We start from the raw sequence: 21,058 nt of genomic DNA, 5'->3' as shown, positions 1-21,058 counted from the left end.
TGCTACTCAGAATGTGTCATTGTAATGGAGTGAGGAGGCTGGGAGGAAGGAGGAGCAGCAGCCAGAGGATTCAGAGTTGCAGCAGTGGACGGCGCAGAATTCTGGGTGGTCGATAGATTGCTGGATGCGCTTTCTGCCATCCACGACAGGACCTGCTCATTTTCTAATAAAGGTCTACCGCGTGGACCCATTAATTGTGAGATGAATGTGGGGACGCCAGAAACGTGCCTCTCTCCTAATCCCGCAGCAGTCGGCTGCGATACACCTGGATCAGGAGCTCGGCCTGTGCCCACACCCTGACTTGGGCCTCTGCGTCCTCGCCCGCGTCCACGTCCTCTAGGCCTACCCCTACCCCTCAGCATGGTGTATTACCAGTAGTGCAGAAACAGAACGCTGTAATTAAATGTGCCGCTTATTGGCCTGTGGTTGGAGGCTGACTTTGCTTACGGAACGCACAGCAGAGCCAGGACAGAATTTTGCGCAAGCCTGCTGTAACACTTAGCTGGCTGCGTATTAATTTGAACTACTACCCCCAGCAGAGACGCAGTACACTCAGGACGGTCACAGGCAGCCCAAATAGAATGTTTTTTCCCAGATTTTTTGGGAAAAGCCCACTGCCTATATAAACAGTATATCTCTTTCACTGTCCCTGGCTCACCACTAGTGGCCCTGGACTATGTAAAATTACTGCAGACTGTTTCCCTCTGGACAGGATGACAGCGGTGATGTGTAACGCACAGCAGAGCCAGGAAAGAATTTTGCGCAAGCCTGCTGTAACACTTAGCTGGCTGCGTATTAATTAGGACTACTACCCCCAGCAGAGACGCAGTACACTCAGGACGGTCACAGGCAGCCCAAATAGAATGTTTTTTCCCAAATTTTTTTGGAAAAGCCCACTGCCTATATACACAGTATATCTCTTTCACTGTCCCTGGCTCACCACTACTGGCCCTGGACTATGTAAAATTACTGCAGACTGTTTCCCTCTGGACAGGATGACAGCGGTGATGTGTAACGCACAGCAGAGCCAGGAAAGAATTTTACGCAAGCCTGCTGTAACACTCAGCTGGCTGCGTATTAATTAGGACTACTACCCCCAGCAGAGACGCAGTACACTCAGGACGGTCACAGGCAGCCCAAATAGAATGTTTTTTCACAAATTTTTTTGGAAAAGCCCACTGCCTATATACACAGTATATCTCTTTCACTGTCCCTGGCTCACCACTACTGGCCCTGGACTATGTAAAATTACTGCAGACTGAGGACGCAATGCTCTGCACGGCCGATATACAAAAAAAAATGTGGAACACTGCAAAAAGCAGCCTCAACAGTACTGCACACAGTCAGATGTGGCCCTAAGAAGGACCGTTGGGGTTCTTGAAGCCTAAAATCACTCCTAACACTCTCCCTATAGCAGCTCCACCATCAGCAGCACTTTCCCTGAGCTATGTCAGAATGCATCTGTGGCGAGCCGTGGGAGGGGCCGATTTATATACTCAGGTGACACCTGATCTCACCAGCCACTCACTGCAGGGGGGTGGTATAGGGCTTGAACGTCGCAGGGGGAAGTTGTAATGCCTTCCCTGTCTTTCTATTGGCCAGAAAAGTGCGCTAACGTCTCAGAGATGAAAGTGAAAGTAACTCGAACATCGCGTGGTGCTCGCCTCTAGTAACGAGCATCTCGAACACGCTAATACTTGAATGAGTATCAAGCTCGGACGAGTACGTTCGCTCATCTCTAGTGCTAACCAATGAGCCACTCTGATACTGATCCAAAATATATGAACTATACAACTAAATGACATCATATAGGATAGAGCTTCCAGGAAAAGTATGGCAGGCAATCTGGAATTCCCTCTGTTTATCATAGTTCATCTGTAGTTATATACTCTGAATAGAATGTGTTTAGGGCACCTTGGCCCCTTCTTAAGTGAAACAGAGTAAATCATCCATCTGTCTCCTGCACACCCAATTTTTTAACTGTGGATGCTGGGCCAAGTATATATATATATATATATATATATATATATATATATATATATATATATATATACATATACATACACATACATACACACACACATACATATATACATATATATAGACATACATATATACATACACATATATATATATATACATACATACATATATATATACATATATACATATATATATATACATACATATATACATACATATATACATATATATATATACATATATATACATACATATATACATATATATATACATATATATACATACATATATACATACATATATACATATATATATACAGTGTCACAGAGCAAGGGTATTGCTTCAAAGCTTTATTAAAGTGACCCTCTATCTTCAGGACGAAATGTTGTTCTGGGAACGGAGGAGGCAGTTTTGCTAACTGCTGTTTGTCTTCTTTTCTGACGCCCCTCTGTTCAGTTGGTTCCGTGTCCTCTTGTGAACCGTCCAAGATGGCCAATGCAATCTTCAGACTACCTAATTCCCATAGTGTATTGGCAGTGTTAGACTACCAATACGCTATGCCAGCTCTCTGATTGGCCATGTGAGCAGTGCTGCCCAATCAGAGAGCAATGCACAGCGTGCATTAGGTAACTAGAAAATTGAAGTGGCCATCTTGGGCACCTGCCAACAGGATACCGAAAAGATGGATCGGAGGGAAATCGACATAGAAACTCAACAGCAGTCCTGGGACAGAAATGTATCCCAAATCCGGAGGGTCACTTTTAGCTCTTGTATCTTGAAATCCTTGCAACATAACATAAAGCATATAAAGTGACACTGGTATGATTAATTAACTATAAAAAAAATAACCCAAGTCATTAGACAACACTTAATATCTACCACTCATTCATCACAGTGAATGAGACAAAGTGTTCCAAAAGTAATAGTTGTAATCTGCAGTATATAAATCACATTTAGGACCAAATTAAATTCTCAGTAGCTGATAGTTGCAGTATTTAATGAGCGAAGGTTAGTTCATTAAGTGATGAAGAACAGCTTAGAAAATGTTTGGACATGATCAACATTTGAATCTGAAAGGTTAAGGCACAAACTGCATAAAGGAAGGCCATCTTGGCAACGTGCAGGAAGTCTATAATGTGGCCAAAATGATGTGTTTCTTCCCTTCAATAGTAAATGTGGAGAGGCTGATTCATGCACAATGTCTCTTGGCCAAAATCTGACACTTTGTGAACACTAATATGAGTGACGCTACAACAAATGATGTTGTAACAATATACACAATCAGATGTGTGTGCTCCAGGTGATAAATATGGTTGATCCACTAAGTCATATGTCCTACTGAAAAGACAGTTAAAGCCACAGTAACATCTGCGCCGCAGGCTCCATTCTGAGCCTCCAGCATACATCTAGCACATAAAATATAGCCGGAAGCCGGGTGGACCTAGCAATGCGCCAGAACTAGCAAGTCAGGTATTATCACTGTTCAGCTCTAAGGACAGAACTAAACTATGGAAATCCCACCAGAGGCCTCAGCATAGGCGAGAATGAAGCCTAAAGTGGACCTCATTGTCTGTTTATGTAAATAGCTTAATTCTGCTATTTTCACAATAAATCTTTATGGGCATTCATTGCTACAAATTCACAACTTCCTTTAGAGTCTTGGGAAATTTATTGGTGCAAGGCATTTTGCTTAAATCTAGTTCAACATCTGATTACCTGAATCGGGATCAACATCATGGTTGCTGCAATTAGCCCCAAGTATAAAGTTTTCACAAAGTTTTTCTCACTGCCTTAGTTTAGTATCAATACATATTTTTACAGCTATCTGGAATGCTCTTCTTTTTTAGAAAAACGATCTGCAAATAGCCATTTATTTTCCTTTGCGGTAGAAATGATACATATTCCTGAGTTACAGCCAAACACTGTAATCTACTTAATTGCAACGCAGCGCACTTCAATGTGACAGAGACACAATGTACATAGTATTCATAAATATTTACTTGGCATCTACGGTGTACAGATGTACATAGAAAAGTTACATCTTGTATCTGTGTACACAACTTAAAAAGTTTACCCACAATTCACTCACTCTTATTTGCTAGCTGAAAGACAGAAGAAACAAATGTCTTTCCAGCTGTTCCTCAGATACAGAACATAGATTGTGTTTAGGTAACCTTTCATATGGAGCCCACCTGTTGGTTCTCTACAGAGAGTACAGGGTTACTATACAGCTGCTCCGTCATAGCTTCTAAGCATAGTCCACGGTAAACTGTAGTGCTACCGGCTTACAAGGAGGGGCGCAGCTGGTCAGTTGGTTATTGGTGTTACTATACTCGTATATTGTCCCGATTGATTGAATGAGGGAAAGGCTGCCTGTCCACAGGTGTTGCGATATCCCGCAGCCAATCTCCGCGGGAACAGGAACCGGCAGACGGATCACCGCGGTGAGCCTATCTGACAGGTAGGCTCACCGCGGAGAATCGCGGCAATTCGCAGCATGCTGTGATTTGCCGGCCACGATTCTCCGCTCGTGGACAGGGGGGCTGCGCTTTCCATAGCAACGTTATGGAAAGCGTGCACTGCGTTCCCCGTGGCTGGATTATTGCCGCAGGAAACGCAATGCAAACGCACTCATGAAAAAGGCAGCCAAAGGCAGACAGACAGAATTAGTAAAGATGGAACAATTATCCTTCAAGCAAACAAAAGTAAACAATAATCGTTCAGTCTAACACAGCCAACGCCTGAACGATATTCATTTTTTTTACAGTCATTTTGTGTAGGCATAAAAATCATCGTTGGCTCGTTCGCTTTTCGTTCAGATTAAATAGCGCTTGTTCAGTCCCTCTTATTCCCTTATACAGCAAAGGTGAAAGGCTGAACAATTCTCATTTGAACAAGCCAACGATGTATCTGCTTGTCTAAACAGGCTAAACGAGAGCAACACAGACAGATTTGCATTGCGGAATCCACAGCATGTGTCTGCCTCCCGGTTCCGCAAAAATGCCGTCCATAGCATGCTATGGAAAAGCGATTCTTCCTGTACATGAGCGGAAACCAATTTGCGGTTTCTGTTCACGGAAGAAAAATCCCTAAAGTCATTGGAAGCTGTCCGATCTGCGGTCCTTCCAGAAATTGCGGAAAGGTTGCGGATTCCGTGTCATTGCTAGGCAATGACGCGTGAAAAGCAGGAGTTTTAAAAAAAATTTGGACTGCGCATGTCTGACGACGAGCCGTGTGGACCACCCGCAGTACGATGAAGAAAAAGGAAAGCAGGTAGACGTGGACGCCGCTGCTGCCAGGGCCAGATTCTGCATATGGAATCCGACCTGCCAGCGTGCATGGGTCCTAAAGGCCCATTTACACACAAGAATCATTGCTCAAAATTAGCCCAAAGGAACGAAAGTGCACGATAATCGTTACATCTAAACACGAGACATCGTGCACTTTCATTAACTTTTTGTTTCTCTCTTAGTTTGAGCCTACATGAAAATCATTGTCAGCCCTCTCACTTCTTGTTACATCTAAACGCTCCCCGGCGAGTGTTTCACATAGAATGTGAGCACTAAATGAGAGCGATGCTCAGCGACGATCCGCCCGTCTAACCATTCTGCACAAGCGCCAACAACTAACTGCGACATCACTCGTTCAAATGAGAATCATCCCGTGTAAAGCGGGCATAAATGAGGGGCTAATTGAGCTTTATTGTAATTAACAATGATTTGGGATTTGTAGAAAGTGTTTGAGTTCCCCGTTTTCCCAGACTTCTGTATATTACTGCAGAGATATCAGTCATGTAAAGCACTGTGTAGTTTAGATTAGCAATCCTTTAAATATTTTTCAGAAAGCGCATAGTTCCAGAATATTTCATAAAATGACCTTTTGTTTATTTTGTAATCCCGCTGTAAATTCTCCTTTTGATTTTGCAGATGAAACACTGAGTCTGTCCAAACACATCCCCACCACACACATTGTATGTAACCTAGTCATCGAAGATATATATTCACAGAAAGCAAACCACTAAAGCCTTGGACATCACATCAAACATAAATACTCATGTGTGGGAAAAGGATCAGATCTAGGAGATCATTAGATTGGATTGTTGGAAAATCTTTTATTGTGGTCTGGCTCTTCCCCCGCTACGGCTTAAGTTAACAATAAATAGAGCCGAAGGAATCAATCTCTAATGATTACGGGATTGAAATGGTTGTTAAGAAAGCTAGAAATATGAAGCTGCGCCACGGCACAAATCCGTTTTCTATTAGAGGCTCATCAAAACTTTACAAAAAGTCTAATAGCAGAGTCCATGCAATGGGTCTATCGCCCAGACATAGAAAGAAAAAGCCTACTAAATCATAAGATCCTGTACACTATTTCAGCGAGGATCCGATAACTAAGAATAATCTCATTGACGGCCTAAGAATCGGGAAATGACTGTTTTCAAAGCTACTGGTTACATGATAACCGGCTTAGACAATATCGCAGATTCAAGACAGATTGAACAAATTAACTTTGTTCTGCTATCCAAAGGAAATTGTTTTCTTAATCAACCACAGTGTGCGGAAGCAATGTGTTCCCAGCCAAAATGCAATAAAGAAGCATTATCCCGCCTAAGAGTGACAAGTTTCAATTGAGTATCGGTCTCTTAATATGAACACGGGATGAAACAATTACATCATTGCCTCTATGTTATCAGGAGACTCTTGGAATATGGTTCTCATGGATACATGCATATGGTATTTATATAACACACAGGGGTGTGCCTAGTCTTTATGGTGCCTGAGGTGAACAGCAAAATGGCACCCCCCGCCCCAAAAGAACTTATTTCTAGAGATGAGCGAGCATACTTGCTAAGGGCAATTGCTCGATCGAGCATTGCCCTTAGCGAGTACCTGCCCGCTCGAGAGCAAAAATTTGGGTGCCGGCGGCGGGCGGGGAGCGGCGGGGAGGAACGGAGGGGAGATCTCTCTCTCTCCTTCTCTCCCCTGCTGACTGCCGCAACTCACCTGTCACCCGCGCCGGCAGCCGAATCTTTAGAGACGAGCGGGGAAATACTTGCTAAGGACAATGCTCGATCGAGCAATTGTCCTTAGCGAGCATGCTCGCTCATCTCTACTTATTTCCTATATATTGTGGCAAAATTAGCTTGGGATCCCCTTTGTCAAAGGACGTGTATTCTCAAAATCCGAGTCATCCCCCAAGAGTATGTTTAATGACTGACACTCGTCCAGCTTTGTTAACTTAGATGCGAAAGAAAATAATACAGAAAATAAACTGCCTTGCCTGTCCGGCACCAACTATTACAAAAAATGCGATAACATTCTCAGTGACTTTACTCACTGATTAACATTCACACAGAGGAGCTTTTCTTTGCCCCCAGTTAGAGCAGCTACTAGTCTATCTAACTGCTCCTTAATAGGGTTTTCTGAGAACCCCTTACGTAGGTGGCAGTGGGGGGCACATTAGCTGTAAAAAAACAAACAGCAATACCAGCTGCTGCATGCCGATCCCCCGCCACCCTGGCATCTGCTTTGGTCTCTGTTTACATAGGAGGACAGCGCAGATATCATCAATGATGTCCTGTAAACCTGCCTCAGGGCTCTCACATTAGAAGCCCACATGACAGGTTTACGGACATCACCAGGCCTGCTGGGAGCCCAAAATGTCATTGGAAGCCCCAAACTATATATACAATCAATAACTCGGAAAACCCCCCTAAGTATCCATCTGTTGGCTTACTTGATTGATTAGCCAGCAGATAGTTCTCTGTTGTTCTATATACAGGAGAAACCTGGGGGGAACTTACCTCCCCTTTATGACCATGCCTTTATTTTTATCACTATAGGCTCATCCTGCCTTATGGTACAGGCACCCTGATGACATATAATATATGGAATCTTTAAGGACATAAAACAAGTTGATGAATATTATAATTGTATTGTACATTCTGTGGTAATCACTAAAAAATAAATTAGTGAAAAAATGTTTGTAAAGCCAAAAAAGTGATAAAACATGTAGTTGGTCCTTGTGTGTTACCCTCTACAGACATGAATGGACAGACACTTTTGGATAGACTGTATTTGCCAGTATTGTCTGCGCTACACATTGCGCATCCCATGGGCAGAAGTGGATTGCATGGTGACTTGTAGAAAGAATGTCTTAGGAATAAACTCGTGGATCTTGGCATTGAAAATGCAGGCATAGAACAATATAAGTCACAATTTGAATATCATTAAAATAAAGGGGAGGAGTGTCATAGCTAAATTAAAGTGGGCATTGGTCACTAGGACTTACTCTACCCTCATCTAAGCAGGTGGCCACCACTTGCACACTGTACCAGCTGTACCCATTCCAGCAGCACTGTAGCCACCCCATGTCTCCAATGTATTACTGATCTTAACACAAGCAGGAAATGAGTCAGGGGCCAAATTACCTCTATTCCCCTGCTCAAGTTTTGGAAATGATCATTGCTGAACTAGATTTACTGTACATCTCAGGAACCTGTAGGTACAAAATGCTTTCAGACACTGATAAGTCAATGTAATATACATGACAAGTTATTACCCACATTTTTTACCAGCGTTACTGTAGCTGAACACAGTAAAACAAAAGGGGTTTTCCGACCAATGAGACAACCACCAATTACTAGTAGGGAGGTTACAAGTCTGCTGCTCCTCTTCAGCAGCCTACTACTGAGTAGAAGTTTGAATGAAGTGGCAGGGTCAAGCATGTCCTTGAGAAGTGTTGCATCAAACACTAGTTACGTGTGATGCCCTTATGGCAGGTACACAGCTTATGGTCAGCATTTTGTTGTCCTGAGATCATCTTGTGTGCCAAGATAATACAGACAAAAAGAAAATAGCTAAAAAATAATTGTAAACCAACTAAAGTACATATACAGTTAAAGTTGGAGATTGGAGATTGAAGCACCAAAATTCCATCATCCCAACTCTGACCTAAATTTTGCTAATGTTGCTGCAGGAGGTTCAATAAAACTGCTATTCATTTTCTCATACAAGGAAGAAATTGCCTGCGGAGACAACCATAAGACTGCAGTGACAGCACAACTGAAGGCTAATGCGGTGTAGGAAACATTTTTTAAGTATGTATATGAAATATTAATGACTCTGTGCAACTGCTGCTCCCTTCTAGGCATGCAGAAATAAGATCATTCTGTCATAGAGCATACAGAGATATCAATCGGGTCATCGATTAGTCATTATTTAATACACCTATTACTTTATATCCAATAGAACGATGGAAAATGGAGAGCGATGAGGTCCTCCTCCAGCAGTGCCTGGACCATCTCAGAAGTAACTACCGTGTTTCCCCGAAAATAAGACAGTGTCTTATATTAATTTTTGTTCAAAAAGATTTAACTTTTTTACATGTATAGCTGCCTGGACACTATTTTAATTGACTTTTTAAATTAACTCTTAGCAGGGCTTAATTTTGGAGTAGGGCTTATATTTCAAGCATCCTCAAAAAGCCTGAAAAATCATTTTGCATCCTCAAAAATTCTGGAAAATAATGCTATGTCTTATTTTCAGGGTATGTCTTATTTTCAGAGAAACAGGGAATGTGCCTGTTTTTTTTTTTTTCTTTATAGGATAGAGGAGATGTAAACACATTGATGGCACTAGATAAATGCATTATAAGATTTCAGAGTGTGCTGCCAATTACAACAGCGCCATGCTCCTATAATTTACAACACAAACTCAATATAATGCAAATGAAACGCAGCCTCATTATTCTTATGTAAGAATTACCCACCATAAAATAAGATCGGCTGCCAAATCTCAAGTCAGACAGTTTTGATGGAATTAACTTACACCTTCTAAAGCCAAAAGCTGATTACTGAATCGTTATTTCCACTACTTTATGACATACATGCAAGTCATAGAGCAGAGTTACTTATTAGAGATGAGCGAACGTACTCATTTAGGGCGATTTCGCAGTCAAGCATCGCTTTTTTCCAGTAACTGACTACTCGGCCAAAAAGATTCGGGGGGCGTGGTGGAGCGGGGATAGCAGTGGGGAACAGGGGGGAGCTCTCTCTCTCCCCCCCTCCCCTCTGCAACCCCCCGCTTACCCCCGGCGCCCCCCGAATCTTTTCGCCCGAGTAGTCAGTAACTCGAAAAAAGCGATGCTTGACTGCGAAATCGCCCTGAACGAGTACGTTCGCTCATCTCTATTACTTATCCTTACCAAACGCTATCACTTTACTTATTCATGAGTTGTCTCAATACAGATAATCACTTTCAAATAGGAGCTTGAGAGATATTTCCCCTAGTATTACTTCATATGGCATCCATTCAGATGCATGTAACACATGGACAGCGAAAGTCTTCAGCAGCTGGTCTTACAGCAGGGCACCTCCTATAGGATGTCCTTATGGACAAGGCTTAAGGTTTATTTAGACCCGACGAGTCTTGCTCAAAAAGCCATCTTTTGAGCGACAATCGTTGTGTGTAACTGCACTGACAATGTGCAGTTTTCATTAACGAGTCGCTGATCGTTCCGTTTCAGCATGCTGAAAGATAACGATCGGCCTTATCAGGAGTTCACAGTGAGATACAGCTGATACTGTTGTTTCAGCTGTATCCCACTCCGTGAACACAGCAGGGGTATGAAGAACACAGCACTCCAGCTGTGTTGTTCATACTCCATACGGAGCGCACGCTGTATACTAGCTGAGCGCTCCGTGAACAGCTGGGGTATGAAGAACACAGCGGTCCAGCTGTATATAGCAGCTGAGCGCTCAGAGTAGAGAACAGCTGGATGCAGAAGAAAAGCAGCCCCGCTTGTTTTCTGCATACCCTGCTTGGAATGCTCACCCCCCTCCACTGAGGTACACAGCAGCCATTCGCTATGGAATGTCCGCTGTTTAAACTGCCCAATGAGCGATGAGCTTCATCGCTCATCTGTTATGCAGCGTAAAAGATGAGCAACGATTCTCAGCGCTCATCATGCACTGCCCCGCCCCCTGCTGGCCGCTCTGTGTGCAAGCCAGCTCTGATAGCTCCCGTGCAGGAGCACGAAGACACAGGGACGAGTGTCGGGCATTGTTTGCCCACCACTCATCCTGTGTAAATGGGCCTTTACTCAAGAGCTCCAGTCAAATAGGCAAATCTCAAAGTGAGTTTATTCGTAAACACTGCAGTGTTTCAGAATAACACTTACACAAGGATACTGTACATATCTGTCCTGGGTTCATGCTGCCCATGATTTAGGCAACAAGACTATGGTGACAGGTTCCCTTTAAGAAAGGCCATCAAGAAGATGGGATGTTTTACATAAAGTGAGTATGCAAATAAGTCAATACACAAAGCCAGCAATATTCTTCAAGCTTACGCTTAAGACCCTTTTACATGGCCCAATTATGGATTCTATGTTTGTTCACCAGATCATCGGGCCATTTAAAAGGCCTATCAACAAGCTATTGTTTGACAGCTAAGCATTGATTTTCGCTGATTGGTTTTCATTTTCCCATGTGAACATAGAGATATACATCCGGCCTGTGAGGAAGAACAATCTTAGTAACAATTATTTGACCCTATAAGTGATTCTTGGCTCACATAAATGAAAAATATATGAGCCTCAATTAACATGATCGTCAACCAAAGCTTGATACATTGAACCAAGAAGTTGGCCCACGTAAAAGGATTCTTAGGACTGAGAAATAATTCCGGTATAGGTGGTGCCAAGGCATGTGGCTTTAAAAAATGCTTTGACTGAAATCAAAACTTGTGACCTAAAGACATAAAGTGGCTAACCTGAAATATACTATTCCCCCATAATTAAGGTATTATATATCAGTAACTCAGTTAATGGGATTATCTGGTAACAATTAGATCACGATTTTTTACTTCACTCAAACATTATTTATACTCAAGTAGTTTGTGTGAGCAAAAAGTAAGCAAAGCGCCTTTAAAGGAGGCCATAGGTAGTAAGATTGGGCTAAGTACAAGGAAACGTGCACTTTGCTTGAAATTGGCCTATGAGATGCGTAGTAGATGGAAGGTGCTGACACCCTAGGTTTAATGACCACCCAAGGGTTGTGTTAGTGTCAAAGCGGATATAGTGAGAATAGCCAAGGAGAATATGATCATGTTAAAAGGCTGTGTCAGATCCTACCCTCACAAACGCCATTTAAATACATTATTTTGTAATAAACGTTATGTTTTAATATATGGATGTTGTGAATTTGGGCTCGGTTGTCACTGGGAAATTGTTAATAAATTAGTACTTACTTGCCCGTACCAACCTTTAGGCTGTTTTTCAAATTAATTTAAGGAATATGGCTATGGCCTAAAATGACTTTTCCAGTGATGATGCCCCTTTCCACAAGTCCATATGTTAGGGTATCAGAATGTCATAGAATTTGCCCTGAGTATTTAGCGAATTCGAAACAGCTGATGCCTTTGCATTATAACTTTTATTGCTAACTTCACTGAATAATTTCCCTGAACATGTGTATATAAATATTAGAGTTCCCATCCTGGGATGGGCTATCTACTAGTATATACAATATACAAAACATTTACGGATATGGGCTATACATAAAAAAAGATTAGAACATAGCTCATACCACATGGGAATGGTCATAAGCATGAAAAATGGCAAAACACCAACTAGCAATCCAATATTTTCCCTCCAAATGCACCCAATATTTAAGTAGACCTTTAGGTGATTCTTCTTGACATGAGGCACCAAGTTTCTGACCACTCATGATCCTACAAATATCAGGACTCATTACAAATACATCTACATAGAATAATAGTGCTAGTAAAAAAAAAACATAGCCTGCAGGATATTATATTTCTACCATATAATTAGGTTAGCCATATTCTTTCTGTGTCTGGATACTTATAAATTAACATACAACCTGCCGGTTCTTACCTGTCCGCATCAACAGCAATATCATGCACACCTCTATGAATGACGTCACGAGAGGTTGTAAGATCAGGTATCCTATTAAGACTTCTGGTGTATAAATTCAGTCCACCATCCGTTAAATACCTAATGTAAATACAAAAAGTATTGGATTTACAATAAGGCCACAAAAAAATGAAAGTAGGTTATACATACATGAGTGACAACAACCAAGATCACCTCCAAGCAGAAATAAAACGTGACCTTGGAGAAGCAGTAGACGCTGGAAAATCACATTTGACATTGATTAATAATTGATTTTCCTGGATTCAGAATCCTATGCTGGAGAATCTTATTTTCACTGTGGTGTAAGGTTCTGCTCATTTCTGTATGAGAAAGGAGCGGGAGTGGTGGACATGCAGGGACCCGGGAGAGGCGAATATCAGCTCTTTTATTATTTTTGGCTATGGACAGCGGGATTTGAAGAACAAAATGCAAAACCGTTTTAAACAGCAATAAACTTTAAGTAAACGTGTATTACTAAAAATGCCCCCAGTGTAACAGGACTTTTAAAAAAAATTAAAAAGTTCCTTTAACACAGCCATTTTTGTATCTCTTCTGACATGTTAAACTGTGGGGGGTACAGATATTGAAACTACCCAATTATTGCTTTAAAAAAAAGACTTCCAAGCACTTGACAGAGCCCCTGTGGTTCCTGCCTTTCTCAGCTTCACCCAGAAGAGAAACTGTCATTGTAGTTGTATGGCCTGAAAATGAAGGCAAGAGAGTTCTAAAGGATCGGAAGAAGCTTCGGCCCTCATGAACACACTCGGTCACTTTTATCAAAATTTTTACATCTATAGGTATCTATTTATATTTAATTTATTGGTTGGGTCTCAGCACAGAGAAGCTTAGCTAATCCATTCCCTGACATAACTCTATTCAGTAGACAATATGCACAAACTGTAAAGTATTGTAAATGGAACAAATAGAAATAACAAGCAGGCTGTTCCACTGAAATGACTTTTATATGACTAGATTGACCCGATGTTCACTACGTGAACAGAAAATGTTTGAAGCGTGGTGGTTGTGAACTTCTAAATCTGCTTGGTTAGGTGATTATTTAGAGTGTCCCTTTGTATTTGGAGCAGATATCTAATATAAAAAAGCCTACAGGTTTCTCTCTGTTTGTCTGTCTTCCTCTCCCATTTGTCTTTCTCTTCCTCTGGCTGTCTCTGCCTCTCTTTGGCTGTCTCTCTCGCTTTCTCTTTAGGTTTCTATTGCTCTCTCGTTCTGTCTATCACTCTCTCTCTGTCTTTCTATCACTCTCTTTCTCTGTTTCTCTGCCTCTCTATTGCTCTCTGTTTCTCTATCACTCTCCCTCTGTCTGTTTCTCTATTGCTCTCTTTCTGTCTGTCTCTCTATTGCTCTCTCTCTGTTTCTCTATCACTCTCCCTCTGTTTCTCTATTGCTCTGTCTGTCCCTCTATTGCTCGCTGTCTATCTCACTATCTATCTTTTTCTGTCCATTGCTCTCTCTCTCTCTGTCTCTCTATTGCTTTCTCTCTGTGCTTCAATCGCTCTTTCTCTGTCTCTCTATCGCTTTCTAACTCTGTCTCTCTATTGCTCTCTCTGTCTCTCTATTGCTGTCTCTCAATCGCTCTCTCTCACTGTCTCTCTATTGCTGTCTTTCTATCGCTCTCTCTCACTGTCTCTCTATCGCTCTCTGTCTCTATCGCACGCTATCTCTATTGCTTTCTATCTCTCTATCATTATCTCCCTCTCTATCGCTGTCTCTCTCTGTCTTCTCTATCGCTCTCTCTGTCTCTATTGCTCTCCCTCTCTCTGTCTCTCTCTCTCTATCAATTTCTCTCTCTCTGTGTCTCTCTATTGCTCTTGGTTGGGCAGTGTATGCTGCAGCTTAGCAGTGTTTGGTGCTTTGCTTAGCAACGCTTCACTCATTCCAGCACATGCCTGAAGCACAGCAGCGCCGCCCATAGACTTCGCGTTTTGGGGAAGAACCCCTTCGTCAGTTTGGGCTGGATAGCACTGTGTGATAAGTACAAATAGATAATGAAGGAGTGATTAACAAAGAAAGGGGAGGAGAGGGGAAAAAAAGAACAAAATTCATATTTTTTTCCCCTCTCCTCCCCTTTCTTTGGTAATCACTCCTTCATTATCTATTTGTACTTATCACACAGTCCTATCCAGCCGAACTGATGAAGGGGTTCTTCCCCGAAACGCGTATTCTATTGCTGGTTTTTAATTTGTGAAAAAATAATAAAAAAGAAGTGCTTTCACCATCACACATTGGACTTTGATCTACATCTTCTAGTAGCTTAGAGGGTTGCGCCTCCATACCAGTTCTTTTCACACCCTTTTCGCTACACTCACGCCCACACTGGTGGAGCGTCATCTGGTTGGCAGCACCTCCACCATTCAAAATACTCAATCATTGAAAGCTCTTTGTACTCCATAAATATTCCACCACCCTCACTGGGTCTTGCTCCACCCTCCTTTTTCATTTCTTTTACGCCCATAGACTTAACACTGTAAGTTCCAACCCACCTGACAGTCCCTGAATGTATTAAACTCACATTTGATGATTTTACGGCAGCGGTGAGCATGTGTGTTATCTAATGATATCAACATAATACACCAAAGTTACAGCAAAGGGGTCAAAGTGTAGTGAAAGAAAAAGCATGTAGGCTTATTTATATCAGATGCATGGTATAATACAGCCAGGGTCACATATACCCCTAAGCACTGATGGTCCATTAACTAGGGTGGCTTTATTTAGGGATGACTCTAGAGTAGCTAAGTTAAAAAAATATATATTTTTTTAACCCCTTTATTTACTGTGCTTTTTTATATTTTTGGCCAAAATTTTTTTCTTTTGTTTTTAACCCTCTCCCCATCGGACTGCCTAGCAAAAAGGCGGAGCGCTCGTGGCAATGCTGACCAGCACATCATCCTGGTAACGTTAAGTACTAATTGCTGCTTGTGTAACCAGCACAGTGTTACTGCATGGATACCCAGGTGGTAGTGTGCACCAGGATTCCTCCTACCCTGATATCTCCCTCCTTGGTTCCTCTGCACTCAGAGGTGCATGGAAGTGGAGGAGATGGGAGGAGGAATTCAGGTGCTCTCTGCCATCTGTGCATCCCAGCAGCAGTGCCATGCTGGTCACAGAGGCAGCCATTAGAACTTTAAGGTACCAGCATGGTGTGCTTGTCAGTGCGGCCATGAGCGCTCTGCTGGTAGTTTTGCTAGTAAGTCCGACGGGGAGGAGGTTGAAAAGAAAAAAGGTCACCATTACTTTGAAAAGGTGTCAGGCCAAGGATATAGAGGTACCACCCCCAGGGAACATTCACATAGCGTTATTTAATATACTGTGATTCCTTTTGGGTGCTCCATAGCAGCAGCAGAAAACAGCGCTGTGACAGAATCCCCAAGCAGAAAGGAAAAGAGCCATCCCCTTCTATTGTGAAATGCATACCTCTTTGGTGTTTTACAAGGTTTCCGGCTGTATCTGCCTTATTTAGAGTACAGAATAACATAATTAACTACACTATTCTGTACTCCAAATTAAACAGAAACAAACAGAAACCTTGTAAGATAGACACAAAGTGATGTGCATTTTATAATACAAGTGAATGTCTCTATTCCTTTCCATTTGGGGGTTCTATTACAGCAGTTTTCCTTAGTTGTGATGGAACCCCTAAACGGAATCACACAATGTATTAAATCATCCTGTGTGAATGCTCCCTTCATTAGGGAGGGGCGATAGGAGCATAGAGGGACAATTCTTGCTTGTCAAGGGTCAGGGGCACAGAATTTATGGAGCAGAGAAATGGAAATAAACATTACTCTTTTTCACCCCATTGATTTCAGTGAGTTTTTAAAAAATACGTAAAGTAATCCACGATGGAATTGCGGTTACATTTTGTGGCAAGTGCTGTAAATATAGCGCTGCATACAGCTCTAGCCAACCTCAGCTCAAATCCCCCGCAGGGCACTGCCCCATCTAGTCAAATGAATGCTGAGTCCTACTGGGTTCTAACGAAAAAAAAGGTTTGGTACCATGATAGCCAGTAGAGCAAAAGGTGATTGTTCTCAGTAAAAAAAAACAAGTAATCTTGTAGATGTGATACCTTTGAATGGCTAACAAAAATACATGATGTTACAGCGAGCTTTCGGACCTCTCAGGGTCCTTCCTCAGGCTTAATGCACCCACAAACACGCTGACCTACTATTTCACTATTTGCACAGTACCATTCTTACTGCTGAAATGACGCACACTGTGGTGTAACCCTATGGACCCCATAATAAGACAATGGGGTTTGCTGGGCTCTGTTGGTGACTATTAACACATCCAGCACCCCCTTATTTTTTTTTCCTCCATTGCTGGAACAGACAAATTCAAAATGTATTGGCAATGTGAACAGAGCCTTATAGTTGTATAACGAAAACATATTTCTGTCTAGGTCAGTTCTCGTGCTACAAAAATATCAGTATAATCCACAATGGAATTGCGGCTAAGTTTTTGGAAGCCAAATCCTCTAAGTTTATCACATTAATGCAGCCTGGAAATTGTTTTAATTACGTGATAGTGTAAATATGCGGGAGGATTAAAAACAGAATAAGACCCAATGTGGAATTGCAAATCAAAGAGGATGAGTGTTTAAAGTTTGATAATTCCCCTTTACCACACTAAGAAGTTGTCAAAAATGTATCAAGAAAATTTGCAGTAAATCCAGAGAAATGTATAAGTAGGAGGCATTTATTGTGGTGTCCAGGGAAACATTAAAGCCAAGGGAGATTAACCAAGCATCATGCCAAGAGTATTAGCTTGAAAGAAGCCATTCATATCCAATGTTCAGTGTTTTTCTTTACCGTTTAATCATCATTTATTGCCATTTTACTAGTCCGCAGCAATAACTAGCATTAAATGGGTTACTTCTTTGGAAATGTCCCAGTTTCAATTATACAATATATAACATATTGATAATTATTATCATGTGGTTAATAAGAAATAACATTTTGGCTTTGGTTATGCAATGACATAAGCTTGAGCAGAGTTCACTGTAAACTTGCAGTAAATCTTCAATCAAGTTACAACTTTAAAGCGACTGTGTCACCAACACTTTTTTGTATTAATTAAAACCAAATAGTGAAACATTTTCCATTTGTCTAATAGTTTTTTTTCTGATCGTAGAATGTTTTATTCTGTTGTTTATATATAACTATGGGGGCGGCCAGCTTTCCTGAGCTACATTCAACAGCATTAAGAGCAGTTAGAAGAGTTGTATGCATTTGTTACAAAACATTACAATTTGATGCAAAATTGTATGAAAGTGCCTATGAATTTAAACCTTTCCAATCCAATTTGTATCCTGGTTTTCCTAAGCGGCTTACTCTTTTTCTGCTGTTATACAACGACACTATATGCTGGCTAAAGCCAGTACTGCATGAGGTGACACGTTGGATAGCCTCCAACAGCAGAGAGGCTGGCAATATACAGTAAGAGAACCCCGACAGATGTCTTCCAACATCGGAGCTGTACAGCCTTAAATCATCATGTCTTTAGTCGTCAGACAGTGGATTGGAAAGGGTTAAAGGGCTGGGTGGCCAGTTGTCTAACTTTCAGAAAATATATGCATATGCAGGAAAGTTAGGGTTTTTTAATTTAATAATTTCAGGTTTTATTTATATTCTCCCAAGTGTGAAAGTTGTCCTTGCAGCAAAAGGGTTAAAGAGGTTGTCTGGTAACCGCACAACATTCCCCCTACAGGGCTCACTGTGCTAAAATAGCAAAAGGAGCAGCCATCTTCTGTTACCGTGATCCAGCCCTGCAACCCCACTGTGGTCCTGATGTTTGTTGTGGCAGATAATATCACCGGAAGTCACCTGACCGCTGAAGCCAATCAGAGGCTGCAGTGTCACTGTTCCGAATTCCTGGCATCATGGTACCTAGAATATGAGCACTGATGTCGGCAGAACTTCTGATTGGCTGCAGCAGTCAGGTGATTTCCGGTGATATCATCTGGCACAACAGACACCGGGGACCATGGTGGGTCTGCAGAGCTGGATCATGGAGGCAGAGAACAGGTAAGTACAGCTCCTTTTCTTACTTTAGCACAGTTGGCCCTATAGGGGGAATACTGTCCGATAACCAGTCAACCCCTGTAAATTAGCATTCGATAGTTCCAAAATACAAATCTGCATTCTCACAAAACCAGAAGCCAAATTATTAATGATAAAGAATAATACACTCCTGATAGTTTACGGGTTTACTCACCCGCTGTTGATATCATCAGATCTAAGACTCTTTCCAAGAATGTCACCATCACTCATATAGCCACCTACATCCACATCTGAAGACATGTCAAGGTCATGGTTTCCTTTCTCACAGATATCAACTTGTGATAGGTTTCCAAGCCGAGAAACAGCAGCACGCCGAAGAGGCGTAGTATACATGAAGCGTGATGGGTCTGTATGAATGAAGCGTCCAGTATTACTTCTAGAATAAGCACCAACAAAGGAGGGGGCATCACCCGCTTGCAGCCTTGGGCTAGCCTGTCCAAGTCTCCATGTGACTGTAGAGGATCGACTTGTCAAACTTGGCATACTTCTCCCACTTACTTCAGTCGTCACTGTGCTGTCAAAAGTTGTTTCAAGTGTGCTATGCAAAAAGAACATGATAAAAGTGTGATAAATCTAATACAAGTGCAAAACCAGAAAGTCAATATTGTAGTTTAGACAAAAGTATAGGAGGGCCTGTTGAATAAGGGTCAATGAGTAAATGAGTTTTCCAAAGAGCATTGGTAATTGCTGGTTTAATTGCATTGTTATTGTTTATATCACCAAGAAAGGCAATGTAAAAAGTGAATCTATCAATCCCATCCTGCCGCAGCCCTTTTTATTTTTTTTTTTATTTTCATTTCTTCCTCTCCACTTTCAAAAAAGCATACGTTTTTTATTGTTCCATCAACATAGCTAAAAATGACATTATCTTTGGTGTATTATTCTGGGAGAAGCTATGATTGTGGCGATATTTTAGTTGTTCGTAATACTACTTCAAAAAATTAAATACTTGAAAAAAAATTGCGTCCTGTCGCCGTTTTTGACCCCCATAACTTTTTTCCTTTTCTGTTGTTGCATCTGTGAGGGCTCATTTTTGGCAAGGTGACCTGTAGTTTTTATAGATACCATTTTAGGGTACATATGACTTTGATCCCTTTTTATTCAATTTTTTCTAGGAGGCAGGGTGACCAAAAAATGCACAATTCTGGCATTCTATCTGTTTTTATAGTGGTGTTGACTGCACAGGATTAATAATGTGATATTTAAAAAAAAATGGACTTTTATGGATGCAGCAGTACCAATTTTACAATTTTTATTTTTGTAAGCAATAACTGAGAAAAGTTTATTTTTTTAACTTTTATTACTTTTTATTTTTTGTAATAATTAAAAATGTTTTACTGTACTTACCAATACTTTATATTTTCCATAAGAACCTTGATTTTACGATTGTTTCATCGCTTATACAGTATAATGCAATACTACAGTATTGCATTATACTGTTTTTTGACTGACATTCTAAGATGTGCCACAGGCAGGGGCGTAACTATAGAGGATGCAGGGGATGCGGTTGCACCTGGGCCCAGGAGCCTTAGGGGGCCCATAAGGCCTCTCTTCTCCATATAGGGAACCCAGTATGATGAGTAAGGCATTATAGTTGGGGGCCCTGTTACAAGTTTTGCATCGGGGCCTCGGAGCTTCAAGTTACGCCTCTGGCCACAGGCATGCCTTATTAGCAAACATTCATGGTAGCCCTGGGTATCTTCAGAAGGCCCCAGGTTACCATGACATGCAGGCAGCACCCTGAGATCTCATTGGATCAGAGGAAGGGTGGGGCTGTTTGGGACATCTCAATTTTGAACGGGATATTTAAATGCTGTAAAACCGACAACAGTATTCAAAGGCTTAACAGCCTCAAAGGAAGTTATCTCCGATTGCTGGTATTGCGGGCAGGTGTAAGCTATCAAAGACGGCTGACACTCACCGCGGATGGAGTGAGCTTGGCTCCTGAGCCTGCTTCATACTATAACACCTGATGTGCATTATATATGTATGGCGCACGTCAATAAGGCATTAAATATAAAGCATTAATTGTCCAGATCACTGGTTTCTCTATGCCA

At 41.6% G+C, this 21,058-nt stretch overlaps 1 protein-coding gene across 12 annotated transcripts in view; it reads right to left on the bottom strand.

Annotated features, from left to right (window-relative positions):
- The window catches only part of NAV3 (neuron navigator 3), a 286,112-nt gene that overhangs the window by 87,076 nt on the left and 177,978 nt on the right, over positions 1-21,058 (bottom strand). For all 12 annotated transcript variants that reach the window (XM_066591685.1, XM_066591684.1, XM_066591688.1 and 9 more), the window contains 2 exons: positions 19,156-19,539; positions 12,883-13,002 (listed from right to left, as the gene is read on the bottom strand). In XM_066591685.1, the coding sequence (XP_066447782.1) occupies positions 12,883-13,002; positions 19,156-19,539 (504 nt within the window). The remainder of the gene's footprint in view (positions 1-12,882; positions 13,003-19,155; positions 19,540-21,058) is intronic.

The sequence above is a fragment of the Eleutherodactylus coqui genome, chromosome 2 (genome assembly GCF_035609145.1).
Source record: "Eleutherodactylus coqui strain aEleCoq1 chromosome 2, aEleCoq1.hap1, whole genome shotgun sequence".
Classification (NCBI taxonomy): domain Eukaryota; kingdom Metazoa; phylum Chordata; class Amphibia; order Anura; family Eleutherodactylidae; genus Eleutherodactylus; species Eleutherodactylus coqui.
Note: the sequence above shows the minus strand (reverse complement) of the source record. Positions and strands in the feature narration are given on the sequence as shown.